The sequence below is a fragment of the Lepeophtheirus salmonis genome, chromosome 4, assembly GCF_016086655.4.
Source record: "Lepeophtheirus salmonis chromosome 4, UVic_Lsal_1.4, whole genome shotgun sequence".
NCBI lineage: Eukaryota > Metazoa > Arthropoda > Copepoda > Siphonostomatoida > Caligidae > Lepeophtheirus > Lepeophtheirus salmonis.
Window position 1 is genome coordinate 15216027 of NC_052134.2, and position 25007 is coordinate 15241033.

Here is a 25007-nt window from a genome sequence, read left to right on the forward strand (position 1 = left end):
TTATAGTTCTGAAGGTTGATTGGTTGAATTAGATTAGCCCCTTCTAAGCTCTTAACAATTATTGAATAATAATTCCATGGGCCTTTTTTCGCTTTCCATAGGAAAAAAAGGCTGTTTGTTACAATAAAGGTAACTCCGTGCCCTCTTATAGAAAAAATTACTCTGATTCGGTCTCATGTAACACCAAATGTGTTGGATTTATATTTTATTAATGGAATGCCGTTGATTCAATTAGGATTTCAAATATATGAACATCGTTACGCATTACGAAGTTTTATAATGACATCTTTCGATATGAAATTGATTAAAACATTGGGGGTCTACAGTTTAAAAACCCTTAAATTTAAATGAGAGCAGCTAGGGGTCTAAAAGAAATCACTCAAGACAGGACCGAGTCTCAAGACTACTAAGTTCAAACAGTTTTTTTTAAACGAATAAAAATATAAAAAATTCATTTCTGGAAAATCAAGTATTGAAACATGATTATGAAGTCATTTTTTTATTTTTGTTTGAGGACCGTTATGCCGGATGACATAATGTTGTTGTTTTAAATAAGTGCACAAGGTTTAAAAATAAGCATCTATCATTTTCATTTACTCGACCATACATTATAGGCCCAACTATTCAATTCAAGAGATTAATAATAAAAATAAAAAAGAGAAAAGTTTACGTATGCAACCACAATAGATATGTAGAATGTACATAGGCTACTGGTACCACTACTACTGAAGATTGTCAAGTCAACTAATTATAAATACATACTTTTATATAAGTATATGCCTATAAACCCATTACTTTCAACAAGCCCACAGCCCCACACACACTTCTCATAAATTATGGATTAAATTTGTTTTCTTATAATAAATAAAAATCTACTTCTAATGAAGAAGGTTCATAGCATAACGATGTTAATACCTATTATTTATAGTCAAAACTACTCAAAAATTGAAAAAAAACCCACAAATTCACGGAAAACTATTTAAATATTGTATAATTTATTTTATATTACACATAGCTTTGTAATGTATTTGATATGGTTATTATTTCTTGGGAATCAGTTACATATATGATGAAATAAAGTCATAGGAAGGTTATTACGTCATATATAAGTATATACAGTCAACCCTGTAATAAGCGGTCTGTCAAGGGAAATAGAAAAAGTGACCATTTTGTAATTTAACAATTAGTTAAACAAGGTTTGGTATTTGGGAACATTTCTAAAGTTGAAAAGTGTGGATAAAAGAATGCAACAAATGATACAATTAACGTCTGGGCGGTATAACATTATTTTTCTGATGGCTAATTATAAATGAAGGATAAGGGATAATGCAATAATTATTTAATATTCATTGGATGATCGATATAATAATGGTGGTGTCATTTTTGACTACTTTAATACAAATTACTCAAATCTATTTTGTATTCTGTGGCACATTATACAGTTCAAATGTTTACAGTTATATTACTCCCAAATCCATAATAACTAGTGTTGTGCCGGCCCTTATTTAGAACTGAAGACTGCATTCGCGGTCCAGTTTTGTGTTGCTCGGATCGAATAGATAAAGACGGACACAACACTAATAATAACAATGTAATTTTAACAAATCAAAAGGATATGATAGTATCAGCTAATGGTTGGTAATTAAAATGATGAATGTTGGATTTTAATGGATTTTAACACAAAGAAATTGCAACTTGGTTTTATAACAAACTTGCAATTTGTACACAATATATAAAAAGGGGGTTCCATAGGATAATAGATTTTTTGGGAGGAGGGACCTTAGTTTTTGGTATTAAAAAAAAGAATTCCAAAAATTCTTTTTTTTTTTGTTTAAATTTCATAAATTCATAACTATTCACAAAAAATTTGAAATATTTAATTTTTTTTTGTTTAAATTAAAAATTATAGTAAAAAAACAAAAATTCCTTAATTTGGTTGGGGGTTACAGCTCTTCACCCCCCTAACTAACTCTCTCTTACTTTGAGTGTAAGTTAACAATACGAAACATTAACATTAAAACCTACTTAAGAGTACTAATAAAAATATTTTATAAGTCCCATTAAAACACATAGTTCAATAATATATCTTAGAACTGTATAGATATTCACTGAGCTATAAGACTTTATCGAAGTCAAATTTTTAATTTGGAGTTATTTGAAATAGATTAAATATAAATGTATTTAAATGATGGAGTAAAAAACCACATTCACCACAAAGTATTTAATTGTAGATATATATATATATATATAGACTTATATCTTGTACTAATACATGTGTCTCGTCAAAACAAAATGATAACAATAATAGGGGTACATTGTCTCAAAAATCAACTGGAATACATGTTTTGTATTTTTAAATTCTGTGGGTCGTCTAACAAATAACTACAGGTTATTCTATGCATAGGGTGCACTCATAATACACTAATTTTCGAATTATCAAAAAAAAAAATGACAAAAATGAAAATCCCCAGATCGATAGACGTTATTTGTGGTACATGCAGAGATATAATGGCAGTTCTACTAAAATTATTTTTTAAATTAAGTCCTTAGGACTTCATTGTATTTTCTTTTTTTTTTTAAATACAAACGAAAATCTAAATCAAACTTACACTTCTAATTATTTTTGTCAAAACTTTAAGATATTTTAGTAATAATACTGCAATACACTTTTAATTCTAGAAACTTTTCGAAAATTTTGAGCTGTTGTCGACTTATTGAAACTCCAACTTGTTATTTTGATCCAATAAAAAAATTGAATTTTTTTTTACTTAAACCATCAAAATGGATAAATATAGAGATCAAGGTATTTTAAAAATCTTTCAAAAGTCTGGGGAACGAAATCGACAGAAAAAAATCATGTTTATAATAAGTGCTAATTTAAGTTTAATTGAACATTAATCACGTCATTACATTATTGTTTATCGCAACCGTTCCTATAAAAAGAAACTGAAAAAAGAGACACAATCTGTTAGTAGTCATGTCGAACATTTTTATCAACTCGCAACCTTGAGTTTCAATAGGAAAAATAAACAATAAAAAATAAAAGTATTGCCATCCATATTTTTTTTTCTTCTTGCCAACCGTTTATTATTATTTGCAAATTATTTATAAACGATTATATAGACAAAGGTTCTTGATTTATATAAATAAATATAATATAAAAATAGTACATAATAGCATTTTTGAGTTTATACTTCGTAGAGTTAGCTACATATTATAATTAAAGAGTTTACACATGACAAAAGTTGAAAGGAAAAGAAAAAGTATATGTAGAATTAAACATTATTATTTAATAATCGTTAGGAATAGTTCAGAGCTAACCTACAGCAAATTCGAATTCAATCAATTTATGTGTAATAAAGAATACAAGCTGCATAGAAAAAGAAAAATATGTATATGGATGACAAGGATTTTTACTTAGCCACATGGCTTAGTAAGGCAAACAGATAATAAATACGCATCCTGATATTAAGAAGTTTACTGCGGGTGTTGTCCTTGGTCTACTTATATATAGGTATGATATTAAAATCCGGGGGTTAAAAAAATCAGCTTATTAAATTTAGCAAAATATGATCCCTAAAGCATACCAAAGTTTACAACTAAAGTCAATAAAAGAGTCTTTTCTATATGTACCTGCTCGCCTGTTGAAATAAACAAAAGTGTAGTGTATTTTCCTTAACAGTGTTTTCATTAATGTTCATAAGTTGACTCTATATAATATAAAAGAGCTAATTCTACATTTTAGAAGGTCAAAAAGGAAATACATAGGATTTTTATTTTTATATTAATTTAAATATCAATCAAGGCCTTCCTTCCGAATGTGTGTCATTTCATAACCTGACATTCATATGATAATATTATCAATTTAATGTATATAATAATTCATAACTATTCTCTAAATGATAATTAATAGTGAGCAACAAAATAAATATAGAAGACCATTTGTTTTTCCACCAATTCCCCCTTCCTTGTTGACAGTTGAGGTTGAGAGTGGATAAAAAAGCTAGTCGTGCTAATCACTTCAATATTTTTCTTCCTCTACGATTAGCTGTAGTAGATGAATCAACAGTTGACAATAAATTAAGTACACGTTTGTTTGTTTGATAGATAACTCTTTGTGAGCGGTGTTTACTTTCTGGAGTTAGCAAAACATATCATTTAAGAATATGATGAAAGGAAAACAAAAAAAATAAAAATAACAGCGACTGCAAATCAATTATTTTACTTTTAAAAAAAGTAGAAAAAAACAAGGAGCGTAGAGCTGCATTCTAATACTTCTTCTTCTCTATGTATTTTGAAATCCATAAATTATTCAGGCCCATAATTTCATATATATACATAATTGGTGGTGAAATTATACGAATTCCATTTACGGAAAATTATAATATTTATGTACATAAGAACGAACCTCTGTTCTTTTCTTTTTACATTAAAAAAAGAAGAAGAAAAGTTGTACAAATTAAGAAAAAAACATTAAATCAAGTGATGGAAGAAACATCCATGGCTCGTATTGCAAAAAAGATAGAAAATTATGACTAATTATCATTTAAAATCAACTCAAATACCTCCTCCTACTAAAAAAACTTTGTGAGACAAACAAAAGAATGATCATTCTGTTGTTATTTTGTTGTTGAAAGGCATTTACTATGCTTTAAGATAGATAGGGTGGTGTGATGCTTATGCATGAAAGAGTGATAGATTCACAAATTTTGCGTTATATCACATCTAATCATAAGTATATCCAGGGTACATACTATAATAAAATAATAAAAATTATATGACGTAAAATGTTTGGGAAACTTGAGATTAATTATTCTATTGTTTGATTGGAGTAGTAAGTTTTTCAATCAATCCTACTTATTTGGTAATCCATCCAATACTACCACAATACATCTTTCTTCAATATTCCTGTTATGCCCTCTATTTAAGTTCAAAAGTTAAACCTGTTTGTTTATAAATGATGTAAGTAAATGGATAATCTATGCCAGGGGTTCTCAAACAATTTTACATTTACAGTGTGTAACCACAGCCTGAGAGAATATCAAGATTTTCAAGACATTTGAAGTACTACAATTAATCTATCTGACTTAGAAAAATCTTGAAGTCAATTTACATACATGTTAATTCTCTTTTTCAGGGGCGACCGAAATTCGAACTCATTCACACTGATTTTCAGGTGAATAATTTCACCCGAACTATACTATGTGGTTGCTCCATGTACCAATTTTTAGCTTCAATTTAAGCGAAGAATACTTGTAATAATTAGTATTCTTTGATTAAAGGTTGATGTAGATATTTAATTTGACAGTGCTAATAGCCTCACAAATGACTTGTAAAAACATCTTGAGTAATTATTTCTTATCAAATATTTAAAATTGTTTAATTCTTCAAAGATCTTATATTTTTAAGCGAGTTTATATAAAATAAATTTAATTTATGTCAATTAATAGTCTAAATTTGGCAGTTTCATCCTAACTAGCCAGAAAAAAAACCCCTTCATTTTTTTAACATTAATGATACTTCTATTTGTATACTGAAACTTGCCCAAATTTCATAGTTATAGGTCCTTGGTAATTTTTTTTATAGGCAATCAAAATAAATAATACTCGATCCAAAAATCTGATAATTATTGTTGTTGTTTTTTTTGGTATTAAATTTTTTTTTAATTATCAACTTAATTTATAGATTTTCCTTTCTATAAACTATTATGGGATTCCCTTCAATGGCTTTACAATTATTGAAGGAAATGTAGCAACTGTCAATCAAAGTTTATTTTAATGTGTAAGAATTAAAAAAGAATTTGGGCTTCAATAAAATGGTAATATCTCGGCAAAAGCAGACTTTAGAGAGCTACAATTTGGGACAAACTCTATTCTATAGATTTAAACTACTGAAATAAAAAAAATCAAATTCTGTGATGGTTGGGTACCCTTTAGTTTGTTGAGTGGACATAAAAGTCCCTTTAACGAGGTTCTTCTAAATTTTTAGACTTTCCCATTCTCTTCCAATTATAGTATGAAAGCAGAATTTGGATTTATTTTTGCTCAATTATGCATTGTTCCTTGTGGTATTGTGTTCAAATCTATGAGGAATACTTTGTGGAATGGAGACCAAAAGGTAAAAAAATAGTATGTTTATTTTGAACTTGTTAACGACTATGAGATCAAAACTTTGAAAAATCAATACAAAGACCGTAACAAAGTTTTAAAGGACCAAGAAAAAACAGTCTTGCATATAGTTGCTTTAGTCTTGTCAAAGTGTCTGAGACCTTCCAAAATTCGTGTCTTCATCGATATCACTTACCACTTCCATTGTCTATATTTGATATTGATAGTGGACTAAACTTATTCATATACCATATATGCAGGGGCTGGAGGTTCTGTAGCCCCACAATTAAGGAATTCTTTTTTGTCATTAGGGCAAATTATGAAGCAGAACAAAACAATAAATATTGGTGAAATTTTTTTAAAAATTTTAATTTCTTTCTTAATAGCTATAGATTTTTGAAATTTAATTTTTTGTGAATAGCTATGGATTTTTTATATTTTTTTTTTACAAAAGTTAAGATTGAATAACTATGTATATATTTTAATTTTCTTTTTCCAAAAAATTAATTTTTTGAAAGAATAGCTATGGATTCTTAAAATTTCCTTTTTGAAACTTTTTCCCGAAGAATTTAATTTTCTGTCAATAGCTATGGATTTTTGATTAAAAAAAAAAATATAATTCTGGAACGCCCTTATATTTATCATTACTCCGTCTTGAAATAATTTATTTAATTACAGCCCCAACCATTTTAATTACCAACCATCATTTCATTTTGTCAAATAATATAAATTACTTATGACGTATTTACGAGTAATAAAACTGTGGGCATTTGATCTTTATAATGTGCTACAAAATAATTATCAATTAGTAATTTTTATTACATCATAAATGTATCTTCCCTCCAAGGAATATTTAATAATTCCCTTATCCTTATCGCAAGTATTATAAACTTTTTACATCACTTTTGGTTGCAAAACTTAAAAATTGTATTTTATGACATCCTATAATTTCTTTGCTAACTCCCTCTAACCATCTTAAAAAGAACCCTGGCAACTCCCTGTAGATAGAAACAAACTTTTTTCTTTTATATTTTTAGTCGATAAAGTATCTCAATATTTTGGTATCGTGGCAACACTATTGTGCATAATACAATATGCATCCCTCTGGAATCGTGTGTAGGCCTAATCGGTTATTCTCTTGAGGGAAGAACATAATTATTTTTTCAACATTCTGTAGAATTGAAAATGTAGGTTCTATAATATGTATAAAGTTGTTTCTGCTTCTTCATTTATTTATTTTTTTGGCTTCTACATCATATACCTCATATATATTTTAATAAATGATTGAACATCCTACTAAACAAAAGGCCATGACCTTATTTAACTTCCTTTTTGTTTTGGGAGTGAAGAAACAATGGAGTACCCATGAAGAAGATGATGATTAGTTTAAACTTTTAGGAGGAAGTAATTAAAGGGAAATTTATGAGGAAGGGTTCGATGCATTTGTCTATACCATGCACATTAGAGTGATGACTATTTTCGGTTTTAATGAAATAAATCACTTACGATTTAGGAGCATTTATGTATGACTTTTTTTCGTCATTTTTGAATAAACACTTCCCCCTTCCATATTTTTATATTAAAAAAAAAATTAAATATATTTATTAGTAGAAATATGCAAATGCATTTATAATAATACTTTCACCACTAGAACGACGATTCTATTATATTTTTTTACAGCTTAGACTCATCCATAAAATAATATCTAATGCTCAAATCCTAGTTTTCCCCAAAAAAATGTATTTTATTAAAGATGTGAGCACTATGTCTAGACAAAGTTTTGGAGCCATGTAGTCTTTTGTACAATCCTATAACAGTTTATACTACTTTAGTGAAAGGTGGAATCATTTTTGCACCCACGGATTTTTACTCGTTTAAACTTGTACTCAGACATATCAAAATTCCTTCTCTTTATGTTTAGCAGCAGTTTAACAATTGTACAGTAACTATAATTATCAACTGACTCAATTATTTATTCATCTATTGACCAGCATGGTTTTGAAACGTTGGTGGGATATTTGTACAAATATCCAAAAAATACCCCTGTCCTTCTTTGTATTAAATATTTTTTATTAAAAATAAATTTAGAACGTTCATAAATTTTTATTTTTTAATTTTGAAATAGTTTTATAGGCAAATTTACTCATTTATATTGCTTGAAAACAGGTGGGATCATCAGAAATTCGCAAAACGGGGGGAGTGGGTTATATCACCGTCCTTTTAATTTTGAAAGTAAGCCGATTATTAAAATTTAAAAGAAATCTAAAAACTTTAGACTTAAACTAGATAGTTTTTATCATTTTTAAATAATGATTTAAGTAAATACTTCTACTACTAAAATGACCATAAAATTCAGTTGTCAGTACGTTCCATAGTTCTATAATCAAACCTGAAATTGAGCTTGATTCCGAATTTATAGGCATTTTAATTCTAGAAGTAATTTCCTCAGTGCATTCGTATTTTGATCCAAACAACACTCCTAATGACGTAGGAAACTAAATCAAGCTAGAATGAGTTTTATAAAAATTTAAAGGTGTATTATATTCGTATTATTTGACAAATTGTTGTCAATTTCTATCAACAAATTATTCATTACTAGCAGTGTGCAGTAGACAAACTTGATCATCACAATAAAAGATCAATAAATTGACAGATTTTGTTTTGAAAGGGGCCGTATTATGGTTAATATAGTCTCTTAAATCAAATAAAGGTACAAAGTTATAGCCCATATTCTTATGCTATGTCACAAATTTGAATAAAACACCTTTAATTGACTTGAATATGTCTATGAAATATTGGCCTGTATTGGTATATTCGCATTTTCTTGATGTGTTCAAGATTGTTTTTATGTTGACGCAACACATATACTGACAACAAAGGGCTACATTGGTTCTTAATATGGAACTTGAAATCGGTCTCGTCTCACGTCCAGTCCAGTCCTTGAAAACGTCCCAATTTTAAAGCACAGTCTACAGCGCATCATTTTCACTAATGTTTTAGTATTTTACATCAGTGTAGCTCATTCTTAGTTTAGACCTAACTAAAGGATTTATGAGTCTTAAAAAATATTGAATTGTCAAGGGCGTTCGCAGGGTGTGTGCTCGAGGGGCTGTAGCTCTCCCCAAATTAATAATTGTCGAATTTTGAATAAAAAATTCAGAGAAATTTAATTTCTCAAATTAATTAAAAAAAATTAATTTTAATTTTTGAATAAAAAAAAAATTCAAAAACCAAGCCCCTCACTAATAATACATAATTTAAAATTATTAGTCTTATAAATATTGGATTGGCAGGTTGTGGGCTGGAGGGCTGTAGCCCTTCCCAAATTACAGAATTTTTGCGTTTTTAACAGGAAGTTTAATATTTGATTTTTTTTTCCAAAAATTTATATTTGAAAAATTTATCACCAAAAAATATAATATGTTGTGAATAGTTAAATATTTTTGAAATTAATATGAGAAATTAAATTTTTTAGAAAAAATTTCACCAATACAATGCTTAATTTTACAAGAAATTAAATTTTTTGGACAAAAATTTCAAAATTCTACAGTTATTCACAAAAAATCAAAAATAGTTAAATTAAACTTTTTGTGAATAACTATAGAATTTTGAAATTAAAAAAAAATTAATTTCTTGTAAAATTAAGAATTTTATTAGCGAAATTTTTTCAAAAAATTTAATTTTTCATATTAATTGCAAAAAAATTTAATTTTTCAATTTATAAAATTTTCTTGCAAAAAAAATTTAATTTTCCAATTTATCAAATTTTCTTCCAAAAAAATTTAATTTTTCAATTTTATTTGAAAAAAATAAATAAAAAAACCAAGCGCCATCCAAAATTTAATCCTGAGGACACCTCTAATCCCAGATGGTTTGATGACGATATCATTTCGGAAACATTATTTTTGGGACGACTTTTACATGAGGTTTAGGAGGGGACCTCGAAATTTTGGGAACGTTACATCCCTATTGACAACTTCAATTCATAAGCCTTTTTTTGGTGTAGAAGTATGTGTCTTATTTAATTCTGTTATAAAATAACAATTGCTTTTCGTCAATTTCGAAATTCAAAAATCGTTCAACAAATGAAGGCAATATTATCTTCGTTTTTTGTTTTTTTTAAATCAAGGTGGAAGGGGAAATTTTGTTCAGAAAAGTAGAAATAAAGTTAATATGTTTAATTTTCTCATAAATTTTCTTATATTGCATGTGCTTTCGAAACATACAAAAATAGTCGGTTTGGATTTATGTTGTATATAATATCTAATAATAATTTATATTATTATGCAAACAATAACCATTTTCTTTATCACGTCATGTTGATTGAAATTCAAACCGCTGTTTCTCTCTCTCTTTTTCTAGTCTGCTCTCTTCCTAGATTTTCCCAGATCTTCAAATCAACTCTAATCTTTAAACAAACAGAAAGAGAAGCAAAAAAAAAAACACCATGGTATTCTTTATTAAGAGCCATAAATTCATTCACCATTTCAATGGCTACATTTTACATACATACTAAGATGTATCTACAGATCCAGATAATATAAACATCTTTTGTGTAATTCATTAAATGAAAAGTTGAATACATACATATTGAAGATTCACTTGACATAAAGCTTTTGACACAATTTATGCTACAGTGCAAATGATGTGCTATATGTAATAAATGATGCCCAGCACCTATTACAAACCAACAAATGAATAAAGAAGAATTCCGTTTCGATGACTAACATTTATTAAAGATATTCATTTATAGTGGTCATTTATTAGAGCACCAAATTAATATTTAATAATCAATATTATTAATTCAATTTCTTTTCCAGCAGACGGATTTGTCAGTCCCTTGGGATCCTGCTCAAGCGGGGTCAACTGTATTTAAGAATAACATCACTTTCTATGTTAACGTAGGAGACATGAATAAATTTTGGATCCTTTACAATATAACTTTTTAAGCAGAAGCTGCACAATTTTATATTATTATATATCTAGTGTGTCGATATTTTGGTTTCCAAAAAAGGAAATTTAGTGTCGGTTTTTGGGGGAGAGGTACATATTATAGTTTAAGGTTAACTTTTGATCTTTATTTATTTTTAAACTGAGTAATATATTAAACTATTAATACAGAAAATCCCTATCGGATATTAAATAAGGGAGACCAACCGGCATCTGATGCACAAACTTGTCTTCTTTTACAGCCCAAAAATTTACTTAAGCGATAAAAAACCAGACATTTAACAAATCTATAAAAAAGTATTTTTTAAATTCATTGATTCCCAATTTACTTTCAAAATCCTTGTCTGGAGCCTGTTAAAGTTTATTTTTATTCTTAAATATGGACTAAATTTCTTATATTTCACAGTTAATATTATATACAAAAGCATCCTGGAATTTCCTGGGATCTTTATATTTTAAATTGCCGAAGGAAATTGTCCCAGGAAATGAGAAATCCTCCAGGAAATCATATATAAATAAGATGGCTGATCATATTGAGGATCTATGTACTTTCATTGTATTCGCCTTGAAAAAAGGAAGCATTTTAGCTTAGAAGAACATGGGTATGTAGATTATACAATCCCTTTTGCCTGGTTCTATGTACATCAGTAATCCTGGATACAAAGATTAGGGTGTCCACAGGATTATATATACAAATATATATTTTTTTCATATATTTTTTTTTTTTTTGGAATGTATATGATGTGAAATAGCCTAAAGACCGATAAACGTGTCATAAATAATGTCAGAATTGGTAGGGGAATCAACATCGATGAATTTTTTGGAATCGTCCAATCACTAATAAAAACACCTAGTTCGATGCAAATGTTTGGTCAAAGTCCACTTCTTAATCTAAGGCACTCGTATTATAAGGTACTGCTGTATTCCATAGGGTTGTTAATAAACATACATAGTACATATTATGGAGCTTCCTATATATAAAAAATATACCAAAAAAATAATCATAAAAGAAATAAGGCGAGAATCTAAATTAGTGTCTTGATTCTTGAAAAGAAAAAAAGAACGAAAGATGAAGAAAGGATTTATAAAATAATAATACAATGTAATATTAATAATAGAAAAAAGATTTATAAAAGTATTATGTATATACTAGGGGTTCTATCCCGGGATCCAGGGATTTGATATATTTTTACATCTTTGGGAAATTCCCAAGAAAACCACCATTTAATTATTCGACTAAATAAGCGTAATTAAGTACTCATGGAAGAATAACTAGATTTAAAGTTTAAATTTAAGATATTTTCCAATATTTATAAAAAAAGAGTTACATATGTTCTCGTGATACGCGAGTTGACTTTTATGCTGCAGATTACGGAATTTAAAAAAGTGGGATCTGGGAGCTTTAAAAAACCAACCTGAGTAAAATTAGTACAAAAATGTCAAAAAATACTTTTGGATTTTGGTCAAAAGCAACATATTTTCTGGAAAAAAAAATAAAAATTGTTGGATTTGACCCTTATCAGTACATTTTTAAACTTTTAATTTGTGTCATTATTTTTTTTGTTTGCCTCGTTCACCTTATATTGACGATCCACCAGTCCCGCCTTTTGTTTTTTGTTTTCAGCCTCGTTTAAACTCAGCTAGTCAATTATTTACTTCATATGAGACGTACCAGTCTCACTGCGAGTAAAATTCAGATCAGCTTTTATATTCGTTGGGCTGAGGTTTTTGAATAAAAGTATTGTAGTAAATAAAGTTGTCCAATTTTCTCCATTTTAACAAATTCACTGACTTTTTGATGGCTGCCAAGGCAATAACAAACAATGTGATGTCTTCAAAATTCAAGTATATTAAAAAAAAAAAAAATATTGTACTTTATAATAAAATGATGGCCCCTTTATAGTATATTGTTAAACATTTACTTTGGGAAAAGGAATTTTGTAACTTTAATAGCTCAATCTGGTATATGCCATCCATCTATTTTTACTCTTCACCTAAGCTACATAATCAATTGGCTAAAGAAAGACTCCGCGATTAATGTTTGTCCAATTTTACTTTCATACTTTTTGGTCCACTAGGGGTGCTGAGGGTACCAGGAATTATTCAATAAATAACCACCAAACCTCTACAAATTTAGCCCCTTACTTGAATTAACAAAAATAATCCATCCTTGTCAAAATTAAAATTGTGAAATGTAGTACATATCAAACCTATAACATATTTTAGTAACTTTCTTCACATATTTGAGCATTTTAAAAACCTTTTCACTATATTTCAAAACATATGATCCGAACTCTAAGGTTATGATTTAAAAAAAACATGTGAATTTAAGGGTAGCTTAAAAATGAGTATTTCTGCTTGAAATATTTAAATTTTGCAGTATTTATTATTTTCCGGGATTCCGCTCAAAGACAACTTCCCGGTAAATGAGAAAGCCTAAGACATATTACGTATGTATTTAGGACTATGTATGTTGATAAATAGTACCTACATATATAATAGTCTCAATGTCCTTAGGAGTAGTGTGGAGGGAGGGGAAAAAACATTATAGTCCATTATTTATAACCTTGAAAGAAAAAGAGAGAGAGGGTAGTTTAACACTCTAAGTCTGATTCCCAAAAGAATGCCTTGGATTAAGGAGGAATAGTTACTTGTACTTGATTAGATGAAGTACTCTTAGTGTGGCGATATTTATGTGTTTCTATACATAGGTATATAAAAGTGTACTTGTGTATATTAATATCATAATATGTTAGTGTATTGTGTACCACTATGTACTCGTATGTACATATATACCTACATACAACATACTCGTATATGCTTATCTATGTATGTTGAAAGAAGGGACGGAAGGGGGACGACAAAACCTGTTTGAAAAAATGGGGGCAAAATGTGTCAATGCCATCTACCGTTGTTTAAAGATATCTTTATTTACATAGTAGTATAAAATACATCATCAGGGGCGTCTATCGGGGAAAGGATTGAGGGGCTGCAGCCCCCTGCCCAAATTAAGGAATTTTTGAAAATTCTTAGAAAATTTAATATTTTATATTAAATTAAATTTTTCAAATTTTTTTCAAAAAAATTTAATTGTCGGTGAATAACTCAGAATTTTTGAAATTTTCTACGAAAAATTTAATAATTGATTTTCTTTTGATATTTGAAATGTAATTTTAGATTTTTTTTTAAATAAAAATTTAATTTTAGAATTTTTTTTAAATTGAAATTTAATTTTTCTTTAAAACAGCTCTGGCTTTTTGAAATTTTTTTTCCAAAAAAATTAATTTTCTGTGAAAAGGTATAGATTTTGGAAAAAAAATTCCAAAATTTTTAATTTTTTGAGAATAACTATGGATTATTATTTATTTTTTTAAATTCAAAAAAGCTCCTAATCATAAAGCATTATGGGATATATACATATCCCATAATGTCATACCCTAAAAAATTAAAAACTACTAATATGTATTACTACATTTTATTTAATTATTATTACATTTCTCAGCTGTGGACGTGCCGATACCTCTTTTCCCCCATATTTTTGTGTTCTGAATTATGTCCCTTTATTTACATTCTTGTATATAAAAAAAGGGGAACCTAAAGGTTACAAATTTGATGTTTGAGAACAGATTAAACTGTTTTCCGTTATTTCTTATCGAGGATTTGGTATTCGACTTCATCGATGAAATTTATCACGTGGTCTTTATTTCCCCTGATTTATACTGTAATTTACAATAGAGCTATCGATTTTTTCTGCTTCTTTTTCTCTTATTGTGAATGGTTAAATAATTGGAATTCTACTTTGCTGGTTTGGAAAAATGATGTAACTGCCTTTTTTAGCTGATTTTTAAAGAAAAGACTCTGGGATACAATGAAAGTGTGATTGGTTCAATCACAACTATGTACATCTTGTTAATCAGTGAACGTATAATCCCTAAAATTACATGAAAAGTAGCCCTATAGTTGGAAGAAGAATAAACACATTGTGCAACAACTACAAGTTAATTTCGACCTTTTCTTCTTCCTCTTTTAGGAGGAAGAAGAAAAGGTTGAGAGAGTGAATATCGGTAGAATATCATACAATTGTGGGAAAGGATAACATTGGGGCTTCGAGTAAATTTTGACGTTTTTCTTTCTCTTTTTGTGAGGAGGGAGAAAGGTTGAGAGATACACTGATGTGATACCTCTATTATTATGGATTCATTGTTTAGTAAGCCCTAATATGATACTACAGTATTGAAGACTAACGACATTGGGACCAATAGTTAATGCCGAGGAGGTTGAGAGGTTGAGTGGGGCCTCTAGGAATCCATTGTAGAGCACAAGATTAATACACATATTTATAATATTTAGAGCTACAGATATGGATGCCCATATATAGTTATTGTTTACTTACCCTCAACAACATGAAGAAGACATTCCCTTCAGAAAAAACACTCACACACAAGGAAAAATTAACAAGTGACAAGAACCCGGGAGGCACAATTAATTATTAAAGTGATATAATTACAAGAAGAAGCAGCACAGGCAAATCAATCCAAGGATAGAACATCAACAACTGACAACTTCTTTAGTATAATCCTACTACTATGTCGTTGTTGTTCATTTGATTCAATCCATACATAACGTGTATTCAAAATCATTTTGGAAAGAGAGAGAGAGCATGGAAGAAGAAGCAAAAAAAGGAATGTAAAATAATGTGGAGGGCCGGTTTTAGTGTATTCGTCGTCCTCGGGTGGATTTGCTGCTTTTTTTTTTGCATATAAGTTTATATAGACCTGTGCGTATATGTTGTTTCTTTTATACAGTCTATTATTCACCTTTGTATATATTCAAGATTCGTTCTATATCGCTTTTTGCCCTCATGAATGGATAATAATAAGTCTTTGCTAATCGTGTTAGAATACAGAATACTAATTTTTACTACATAAACTAATGGAAATAGTATATGTTCTCTAGTAGTGTTGGATTTGAGACGAACTCGAAAAAAAAATAATCTAATTTTACTCAAGTGGAAAAATTTCTAAAAATAACTTCCCAAAAATAGAATTTTCGAAAAACTCCACTAAAGTCAATTGATGAAAATTTTACTGATGGGACGATTAAAAAAAAATCCCGTTTCGATTCCGATACAATTCTAGTAAAAATTTCCGATGCCAATTCCGATTATAATTCTTTATTATTTAAAGTATACTAATAAATACCATTTTATTATGAGGGGATTTGGTTTTTGGAATTATTTTGAAAAAAAATGCAAAACTCACAAAAATATTTGAAAAAAATATGAAAAATTTAAAATATATATTTGATATTTTAAAAAAAGATCAAAAATCTACAGCTTTTCAAAAAAAAAAAAATTAAATCTTTTGTAGAAAAATTTCAAAAATCTCAATTTTTTTCTCAAAAAATTGAGATTTTAGGAGAAAACTTTCAAAAGTACATAGTTATTCAAAGAACATTAATTTTTTCAAACAATTTTTTTTTTAAATTGACAATATTAAATTATTTGAAAAAAAAAATTCAAATATTAAATTTTCTGGTAAAAAGCAAAAATTCCTTTTTTTTCTCTTGGGGGGGACTAGTTTTTTTCATAACTTAGAAAAGTTATATGTAATTAAATACCAGTAATAAATAAGAATCAGAACCGCAAATTAAACATTATTTTCCTGTTGCCGATCTCTGATTCTGATTAATTGTCCCATCACTAGAAAATTCCATGTATTCAAGTACAGATTAATGTAATTGCAAATCAAAATGATGTGTTGCGAAAATTCAAAATAGAAGTGATGCGCCAGAGATATTAATAGAGCACATGGCAACCAAAATTAATTTAATTTATGCTAAGTTGTGATTAAATGGGTCTGACTTTGTGAAATAATTTCCTATTATGCAAATGAATATTTTCTAAAATTACCCCCCTCATTATTTGATCAATATTTATTAAAGAATTTAAGGCAACTTAATTATTAATTTTACATTACATCAATTCAAAGGAAAAATATTTTTCCTTTGAATACATTTACTGGAATTCAAACTTGGCTTGACTCAATAATTAAAAACTCAAATTCGACAGTTTTAAAGTAAATTACAACACTAATATTTAGTGTTATTGTGTATTAACTCCCAGAGGATTTCGAGCCTTTTTTCTTGCCTCTTTTCGGAGGAAAGGTTGCGTGATACAATAAGGGGAACGACGAGCTAGTGATGAAAACCAGCTGTGTTTTTTTAGCTCGCCCGTTTTATTGGAGTTGGCAAACTGAAAAGTTATTTCCTTTTCCTAAGTGTTTGTCATTATTACTTAATTCCTGAAGGAGTGAACTTCCTTTTCATCTACATTCAATTATATTCCAAACCTTATTGTGTCCCTATAAAAGACGGAGAGCAGCCTTGAGGATTTGTTGGAGAGTTATAAGTGTAAATCCTTGTTGGACTCGGAGACTAATTGAAGAGGATCACCGTTTGTGTCATTCTTGCTAAAGTCCTTGTTTATTTCCTTTTCTTTCTCCTCCTTTGTTACAGCTGATTATTGCTGATCTAACGAAACGTCATAACAACCTAGCTGTTCTCCTCCAAAATATTCTTTTAAACATACTCAGGGTTAGCATATTAATTGTTGGTTTATTTTGTAACATGACCCAAACGCTAACGATCAGCATAATTAGTCACAGAGTTAAGAAGATTAGTCCGAGAATTCGGTCTCAGACGGAATCACTAATATATGTGTATGTAACTATCCACACACTCTTTTTCACAAGCAACAAAATTGTTGAAGTGGGCATGTCTCTCATATTCACTTACTACCTCTATTGTAAAAAGTGAGGGCTTATTGTTATTATAAGAGTCAAGAAGAGTGGAAGAGTAAGAAGGGCCTTTTTCTTAAACTAATACCATTAGTTATTACTACTACAGTAACAACAACTACAATTGAATGCTCGATGTTCTTGTTTCTCGTTTCATAACGAGTCCTAAGGCATATTCATAATCAGCATCATGAGAATAGGTATTATTATTACTATTCGTCTGTTCATATAACTGCAATTCACTTATAAGTTATGGCTATATACTTTATGAAGGATTTACTCATCATTATGTATTCCTTGACTTACTCAAAAACAAAACAAGGGGAAAAACCTCTTGACATAACTGTCATTTAAGTACTCGAGTACTACTAGAAACATAGTATATGCATCCCTATTTGGTAAACCACTTGCATCTCTCTACTACAACAAGTAAATATCTAACAGTACCGTTCCAACCTCTTGGAAAGAGATTGACTCAAGAGTCACATGTCTTAATCCTATATTGTAAATGGTTCATAATGTTGACTACTACATCTTTTCCCCTACATACATCAAAGTATACAGTATATTTTTTAGTCAACTGTCAATGTTTCTGCTTCTTTAACCTCTATCAGTGATCTGAAAAAGGTTGATTGGTTGAATTCTAGTGATCTCTTTTAAAACTGAAAACAATTCACAACAATGATTGAATAATTAATTATACCATAGTAGGGAAGAAGAATGGACCAACCACTAACTAATTTTGGGACATTTTTTTGTATAAAAGGTTGCGTGAATAAAAAATAACAAAGGACCAACCGAGAGACAAAATGCACAAAATCAGTAATTGGTAGTATGCTCATTCTTCCATCCGTGATACTATTATTCAATACTTCTTGCTAATTGCTCACATTCCTTTAACAAGAGCTCATTAAATCCAACCAATCAACAAGGTTCAAAACACTTATTAGGAGAAGAGTAATGGAAAATCAACATCAATTACCCAATATCGTCATTCGCAAGCAACTATTATCTACATAATTTTAATAATAGAAATACTCACAAATGAGCAAGAAATAACTATTGTTAACAAATCAACGTTATTCAAAAAACTAATAAGGGGCAAGAGTAGTAGACTAAGCAACAGTTGAGAGTTATTAGGATAAATAAGCAGTGGCGTCAATTCAGCCGATGCAAAGGAATGGCAAATTTCAGGGATGTACGTACATAAGTTGTCCATCAATTTAATTTGAAAAAAAAATGTTTGGTGGAGGTCAAAGTATGGCAACTAACATAGTTAATTGACGCCATTGAACATAAGAGATGTTAAAATTTTAATTTAGTTTCATGATTGCCGTCAGAAAGGTCGGGGGAGGCATACCAAATTTTACATCATTTAAGGGCTTCTTTTAAAAAATCCTATAGAGGAATATCCCTATTAGGTCCGAACTCCATCAGTCCCGATGTTGCTACACAAAGTACATTTTCTTTTAATAAAAAAAATCCACATATTTATAGTTAATCCACGTTTTACATAAAGGCATATAAAAATAATAATAAAATGTTTACTCATACTAGTATTAACAGTCTCTAACTGTCTAGTACAAGATCAGTTAACTGAACATTTTGGAGGATCCCTGTATTTGTATCATTTCAAACTTAATAATTGATTCCTATCTGGATAAAATTATCAATTCAATGTTTATATTAATTAATGGTTAATCTTTAAATAATATTTAATTTTTGACAACAAGAAAAACACAGAAGGCTATCATCTACCGTATCTTTTTTCCAAAAAATTATTTCACCTCTAAGAGTCGAGGTTGCGATGGGATAAAAAAGCTTGACTTGGTATGATATGGGATCAGTTAACTAGGCGCTTCAGAGTAACACTATAAAATAGAATCCATAGTACTTTTTGCTCCTCAACTATGTACTTAGATACTTTATTGAGGATGTAATATTATGCTAGAGTCCAAATCAAAAAAGCACAACAAGGAACCACGCTTGCTCAATAATATTGTGCCCCTCACTACATACATAGTGGGATACATAATGGATACTAAAGGATACATGAGTCATAGGTAGTCAAAGCAGGAAAAAACAAACCATCATCCCAACGCTATACAACATACTCCACTCTTATAAACCCTTAAAAACACGCATATTCAATTATTAATATATAAATTCAATCTCATTCAGTAATCCTTTAAACTCTCCCTTGTAACTCAAAGTCCCAAAATACAAAATGCAAAAAGTTCATCAGTTACACGAATGTCAAACATTTAACTTCATGCAATAATGTACAACACTGCCTGCATATCCATCAAGGTTACATCCCTCTTTAGTTAAAAAAATCTTTTATAGAGAGCGCACGAAATGGTGATGAAAACGACCTCTAACGGAGGAGCATATAAATACTAGTAATAGATATTATTTTTACATACCTTGAGTCTTCGTAGACTTTGACGTGATTAAATTTGAGGATTCCGATTTTAGTATTGTATGATGAATACTATTGTTCTCAATGTTTTCCTTGATCCCTTCATTAATACTGAAATGGTAATAAAAATAAATAAATAAATAAAAAGTCAAATTTAAGTGTATGACACACGATGTACAATGGATATTATGTTTGATTAAAGAGGTTTGGCACACACAGATATTTTTTGATTACCTATACTATACATAAATATCATTTCATTTCATTTTTCATAATACATATAATGTCTCATCACTTAGATGAAAAAAGAAAAAAAAAGAATAGCTTAAGAATAACGATAGAGAAAATGAATAGTTTGTTCAATGTTAATAGAATTCGGCGCCAAACCATAATTAAAAAAAAAATGAAATATGGAAACTCTAATAATACATAAGTATTCAATAAATAAATAGTATTATACATATATGCCTTGGTTAGTTACATGAGTCTCCTTACATTCAGAAGTAAAAAAAGGAAAAAAAAAAATCAAAGCTTCTCTTCTGTTATATGACTGAACGTTAATTTAAAAAGAGACAGTTTTAAATAAATAAAAGTATAGCGACTACGACGTCCTCTATCCAATCAAAACCCGACAGGATCTCAAATTTTAAACACTAAAAGGATGTCGAATTTCATTAGAAAAATTCAAATGACTACGTTGCTTATTATATAAGTTTTGCTTTGAGCTCATATTCAATGAAGAAAAAATAAAATAGTTACATATTTTAGTAGTTCACTTTTGCGGGTCGATTGGTGTATTTCACAACTATACAACCCGCAGCTCCTCTAAAAATTAGCTCATTCATGACTTATTATTTTTTTTTTTCTTGCAATGGAGATTGGGTTATGGAATTCAAAAATGCACGTCCCATGGCCTCTAAATAACCATTATGAGTTGTAGTGATAAAATGCAGAAGATGAAAATACAAAATACTTCAATTTTGTAGTTTTTATTATTTACTGATGGGATCCTGAAATTTAAAAAAAATCCCGGGATTCCTCACTCAACCTCAATATACTGGGAACTAAGAACCCCTATTGTTTATCCATAGGCACAAACGTATAACTAAACTTCAGAAGTATGTATGAGGAGGTGGATGTTGCATCCAGTGTCGGGTTGACTATGGGTGGGTCTTGGAGCAAGGATAAATATGTGGAACTATTTTCTTTCTTTTCTTATTAATAATATTTCACTAATTTTGCATTCGCCAGAGTTCGAGTTCTTGAGAATTTCCACATATCTATATTGTTTTTTCTCTCCTTATTAATGTATTATTTACTTTTCTTTTGATAAGAAAAGAGTGTCTGTACAATGCTTTTAACAGATTTTAAAGAGATAGTAGAAATTTAACTAATCATAATCCAGTTTTAATAATTCAAATTCAAGTAGAGTCGAATTTTGGAAAAAATATTTAGGGGAGTTAGAGTTTTTATTAGACTATTGTAACTTGCTACTAAAGTGGATTTTTTTTGGAAATTGAATAATACTCAAATCCAACACCAGTTAATAATATTCGAGAGAAATATCTCTCCTTAAAACAATTCTCATCCCCTGAGGATGCAGTTTTACAATTAAGAATTTTCGTGACCAGGACCTAAACCTTTTTATTTCTGAAATTAGTAAAAATATTTAAAAATCCATTTATATACTAACGTAGAGACCCTCCATGAACCTAACAATTCGATCCAACTACCTTTAGCCTCAACCACGGCCTCCAACCTGGCGCGGAACCCGCTGCACGCCTTGATGAGGCATATTTATTCATATTGTTCACAGCCTCAATAATGGAGGCTCTCAGAGAAGCCAAATTGTTTTGAGCACGCTTGTTGGACTCCCTCTCCAAGACGCCCCACACGAAATAGAACAAAAGATTGCAGTCTTGGGAGCTAGGGGGCCACATTTCCTTAGACCAGAACATCTCTAAATTGTCCGAAACCAGTTTTGTGAGCCCTCTTGCTGGTAGAGTTAAAGTATTTCGGCTGCAACCTGCAAAACTCCTTTGCAACTTTGTACACGGTGGCAGAAAGTCGATAATCCCTTTGGGCGCACGGAGGGCGACAATGATCGCTGCACGACGGTCATACACAGAGGACATTTGCAACGCTTTGTAAACAGAGCTTATACAAAATTGTCTCCTGAATCTGATAAACTGGTTTTTAAAGCTGTACAACTTAGGGTTCCCAAGAAAACACGGTTTAAAAAAAAATCCGCACCCATTTTACATCCTTTTTCAAAGAGATGATTCATAACTTTAACGGATAAAATGTTAGATCTAAATTTCATTGTAATTGACTTGTAAAAAAATGTTAAAGGTAATATCGGTATCAATCCCTAGTTGAATCACATACTCTATACAAGTTTTTTTTAATAAAAACTTTTTTATTTATGTTCAAAAATGTTGTCTTTGTGGAATTAATATCTCATTAATTGTAGCACGTGACTTCTCTTAGATTCTCCTATGTTGATGGAATAAAAAGGAAGTAATATTGTACCAAGTCATTTAGGTTTTGCCATTTGATTTTTGAAACATAAAAAATACACTTCCCCCCAACATGAGGTAAAATAATTGACATTTGGTCCACTCCAGATATTAGTAAAATTCATTGCTACACTATGTACATAATTTTATAGGTACATAGAAATATGATGCAGACAGATATTTGTTACATAAAAAAAACAAAAAAAACACTGTAATAGACTTCATCCTTACTGATGATTGTTCATTATTTAAATTTCATATGGCTCAGTATTTAGATTTGAATTATGCTTAGAGTTGTATAAAATATAAACGTAATGTCATGAAATTTGTTTCTAGTTCGTAAATCTGAAAATAGTTTCTTATTTTCTAAGGCTCTTATCGTCCAAAGGGGATGATGCAGTCCTCCCCTACTTTATAAATTTTGGCTTTTTACAAGCAAATTTTACAAAAAAAAAAAAAAAAAAAAAAAATCGAAAATAGGGGTAAAATTATTTTTTAAAGATTTATTTTTTTAAAAATATAGGTCATTCAGGCAAATTATGTATCGGAGCCAAAAAATTAATTCTAATTTATTAATTAATTTTTTTTCCTAAAATTTAAGATTATAATTTTTTTTCCTAAAATTTAAGATTATAATTTTTTTTATAAGATTATAATTTTTTTCTATAAAATTTATTTTTTGTGAACAGCTGTGAATTCTTAATTATTTTTTCTAAAATAATAATACTTCTTTTTTTTTTTTTTTTTTTTTTTTTTGGCAGGGTGGGCTCTTGGAGTATAAAAAGAAAATCCAAAAAAAATATAAATATTTATTTTGTTTTAAATTTAATATTTCAACTTTTATTTTTATAATTCATTTCCAAAAATTTAATTTTTCAATTATTTATCCGTAAAATTTAATTTTTGTAAATAATTATGAATTTTAGTTATTTTTTCCAATAAATTTTACATTGGAAAAAAAAATCAATTTTTTGTGCGTAGCTGTGGATTTTTGAAATTATTTCAACAAATTAAAGTTTTTGCGAATAATATAAATTTTTGAAATTGTTTTCCGAAAAATTTATATTTGATATTTTTTTTGCATTTTCTTTTTATACTCCAAGAACCCCCCCCGCGCCAAAAAAAAAAAAAAAAAAAAGAAGTTTTCTGGCGAATTTATTAATATATAGTAATCAAAAGTGTGTATGTATGAAAGACAAAGAGTTATACTGAGACGTGATTGGGGAGTTATAGGTGTAATTAAGTCCTCGTTGAACTCAAAGTAGAATTGAGGGTTAAAAAAAAAGTAAAGTATTTAATGTCTTGGGTAGATATGAAGTGGGATTTTTATTTATTTCCTTCTTTTCATGCTACTATTAGCTAATCTAATAAATTGTTAAAACTGCTCTCTTCTATAACATTCTTCAAATCGTCAGGGTTACCATGTTGATCCTTGGTTTCCTTTATTTTAAACACCGACAAGTCATATTATATACAATTCTGTATATTTTAATAAATTTAATTTTCTTTTATAACAATTTTAATTTTGATTCTTCCATGTTTTTAATTTAATTTATATTTAATCTCGATTATCGACTATTTTATGAATTTATAAAAATTACCAAAACAAGAGGTAAAAAGAGAGCAAATGTGGACAATTGGTCACGTTAATACACATTTATTAATATAGCTTCATAAATTTAGTAAACTTGAAGTAAACAAATTCGCTTAACTCCGAGATGACATGTCCCTCGTTCCCTTCACAGGCAAGTGAGCTCATAAATAGGGTCATTTTTACAGTAAGCGAGGCCTAGAGCATATTTAAATACGGTCTTGTAAGAATTTTTTTCTTTAAAAGAAATAAAATGTTTTTATATTTATTTTCAAATGAACTTTTTTTAAAGAAAAGATTTGAAAAATCGACGTTATTGCAGAGACTATTTAAAAAAAACAAAAAACCCCTCTTATTGGTCAGTCGTAGTTGCAGAGACTAAACATTGTAAGTACAAAATTAATGTTAACTCTCTTCTTCAGGAGCGACCGAGATTCCAACTCACACCCACTAATTTTGGCGTAAATAATTTCTCCCAAGCCCGTTGTCTTTGATGCTATACCACTCCACCCTTATTTTTTATATTAAAATACAAGGGAAATGACGCCAATACAATACCCCCCTAAAATCAAATCAGCTCTTGTCATAACAATCTTAATATATTAGTAATCATCATCAATT

General features: G+C 29.1%; 1 protein-coding gene across 3 annotated transcripts in view; it reads right to left on the minus strand.

The window, feature by feature from the left end:
• The window catches only part of LOC121116880 (uncharacterized), a 174747-nt gene that overhangs the window by 74727 nt on the left and 75013 nt on the right, over positions 1-25007 (minus strand). For all 3 annotated transcript variants that reach the window (XM_040711181.2, XM_040711180.2, XM_040711182.2), the window contains one exon: positions 20281-20387. In XM_040711181.2, the coding sequence (XP_040567115.1) occupies positions 20281-20387 (107 nt within the window). The remainder of the gene's footprint in view (positions 1-20280; positions 20388-25007) is intronic.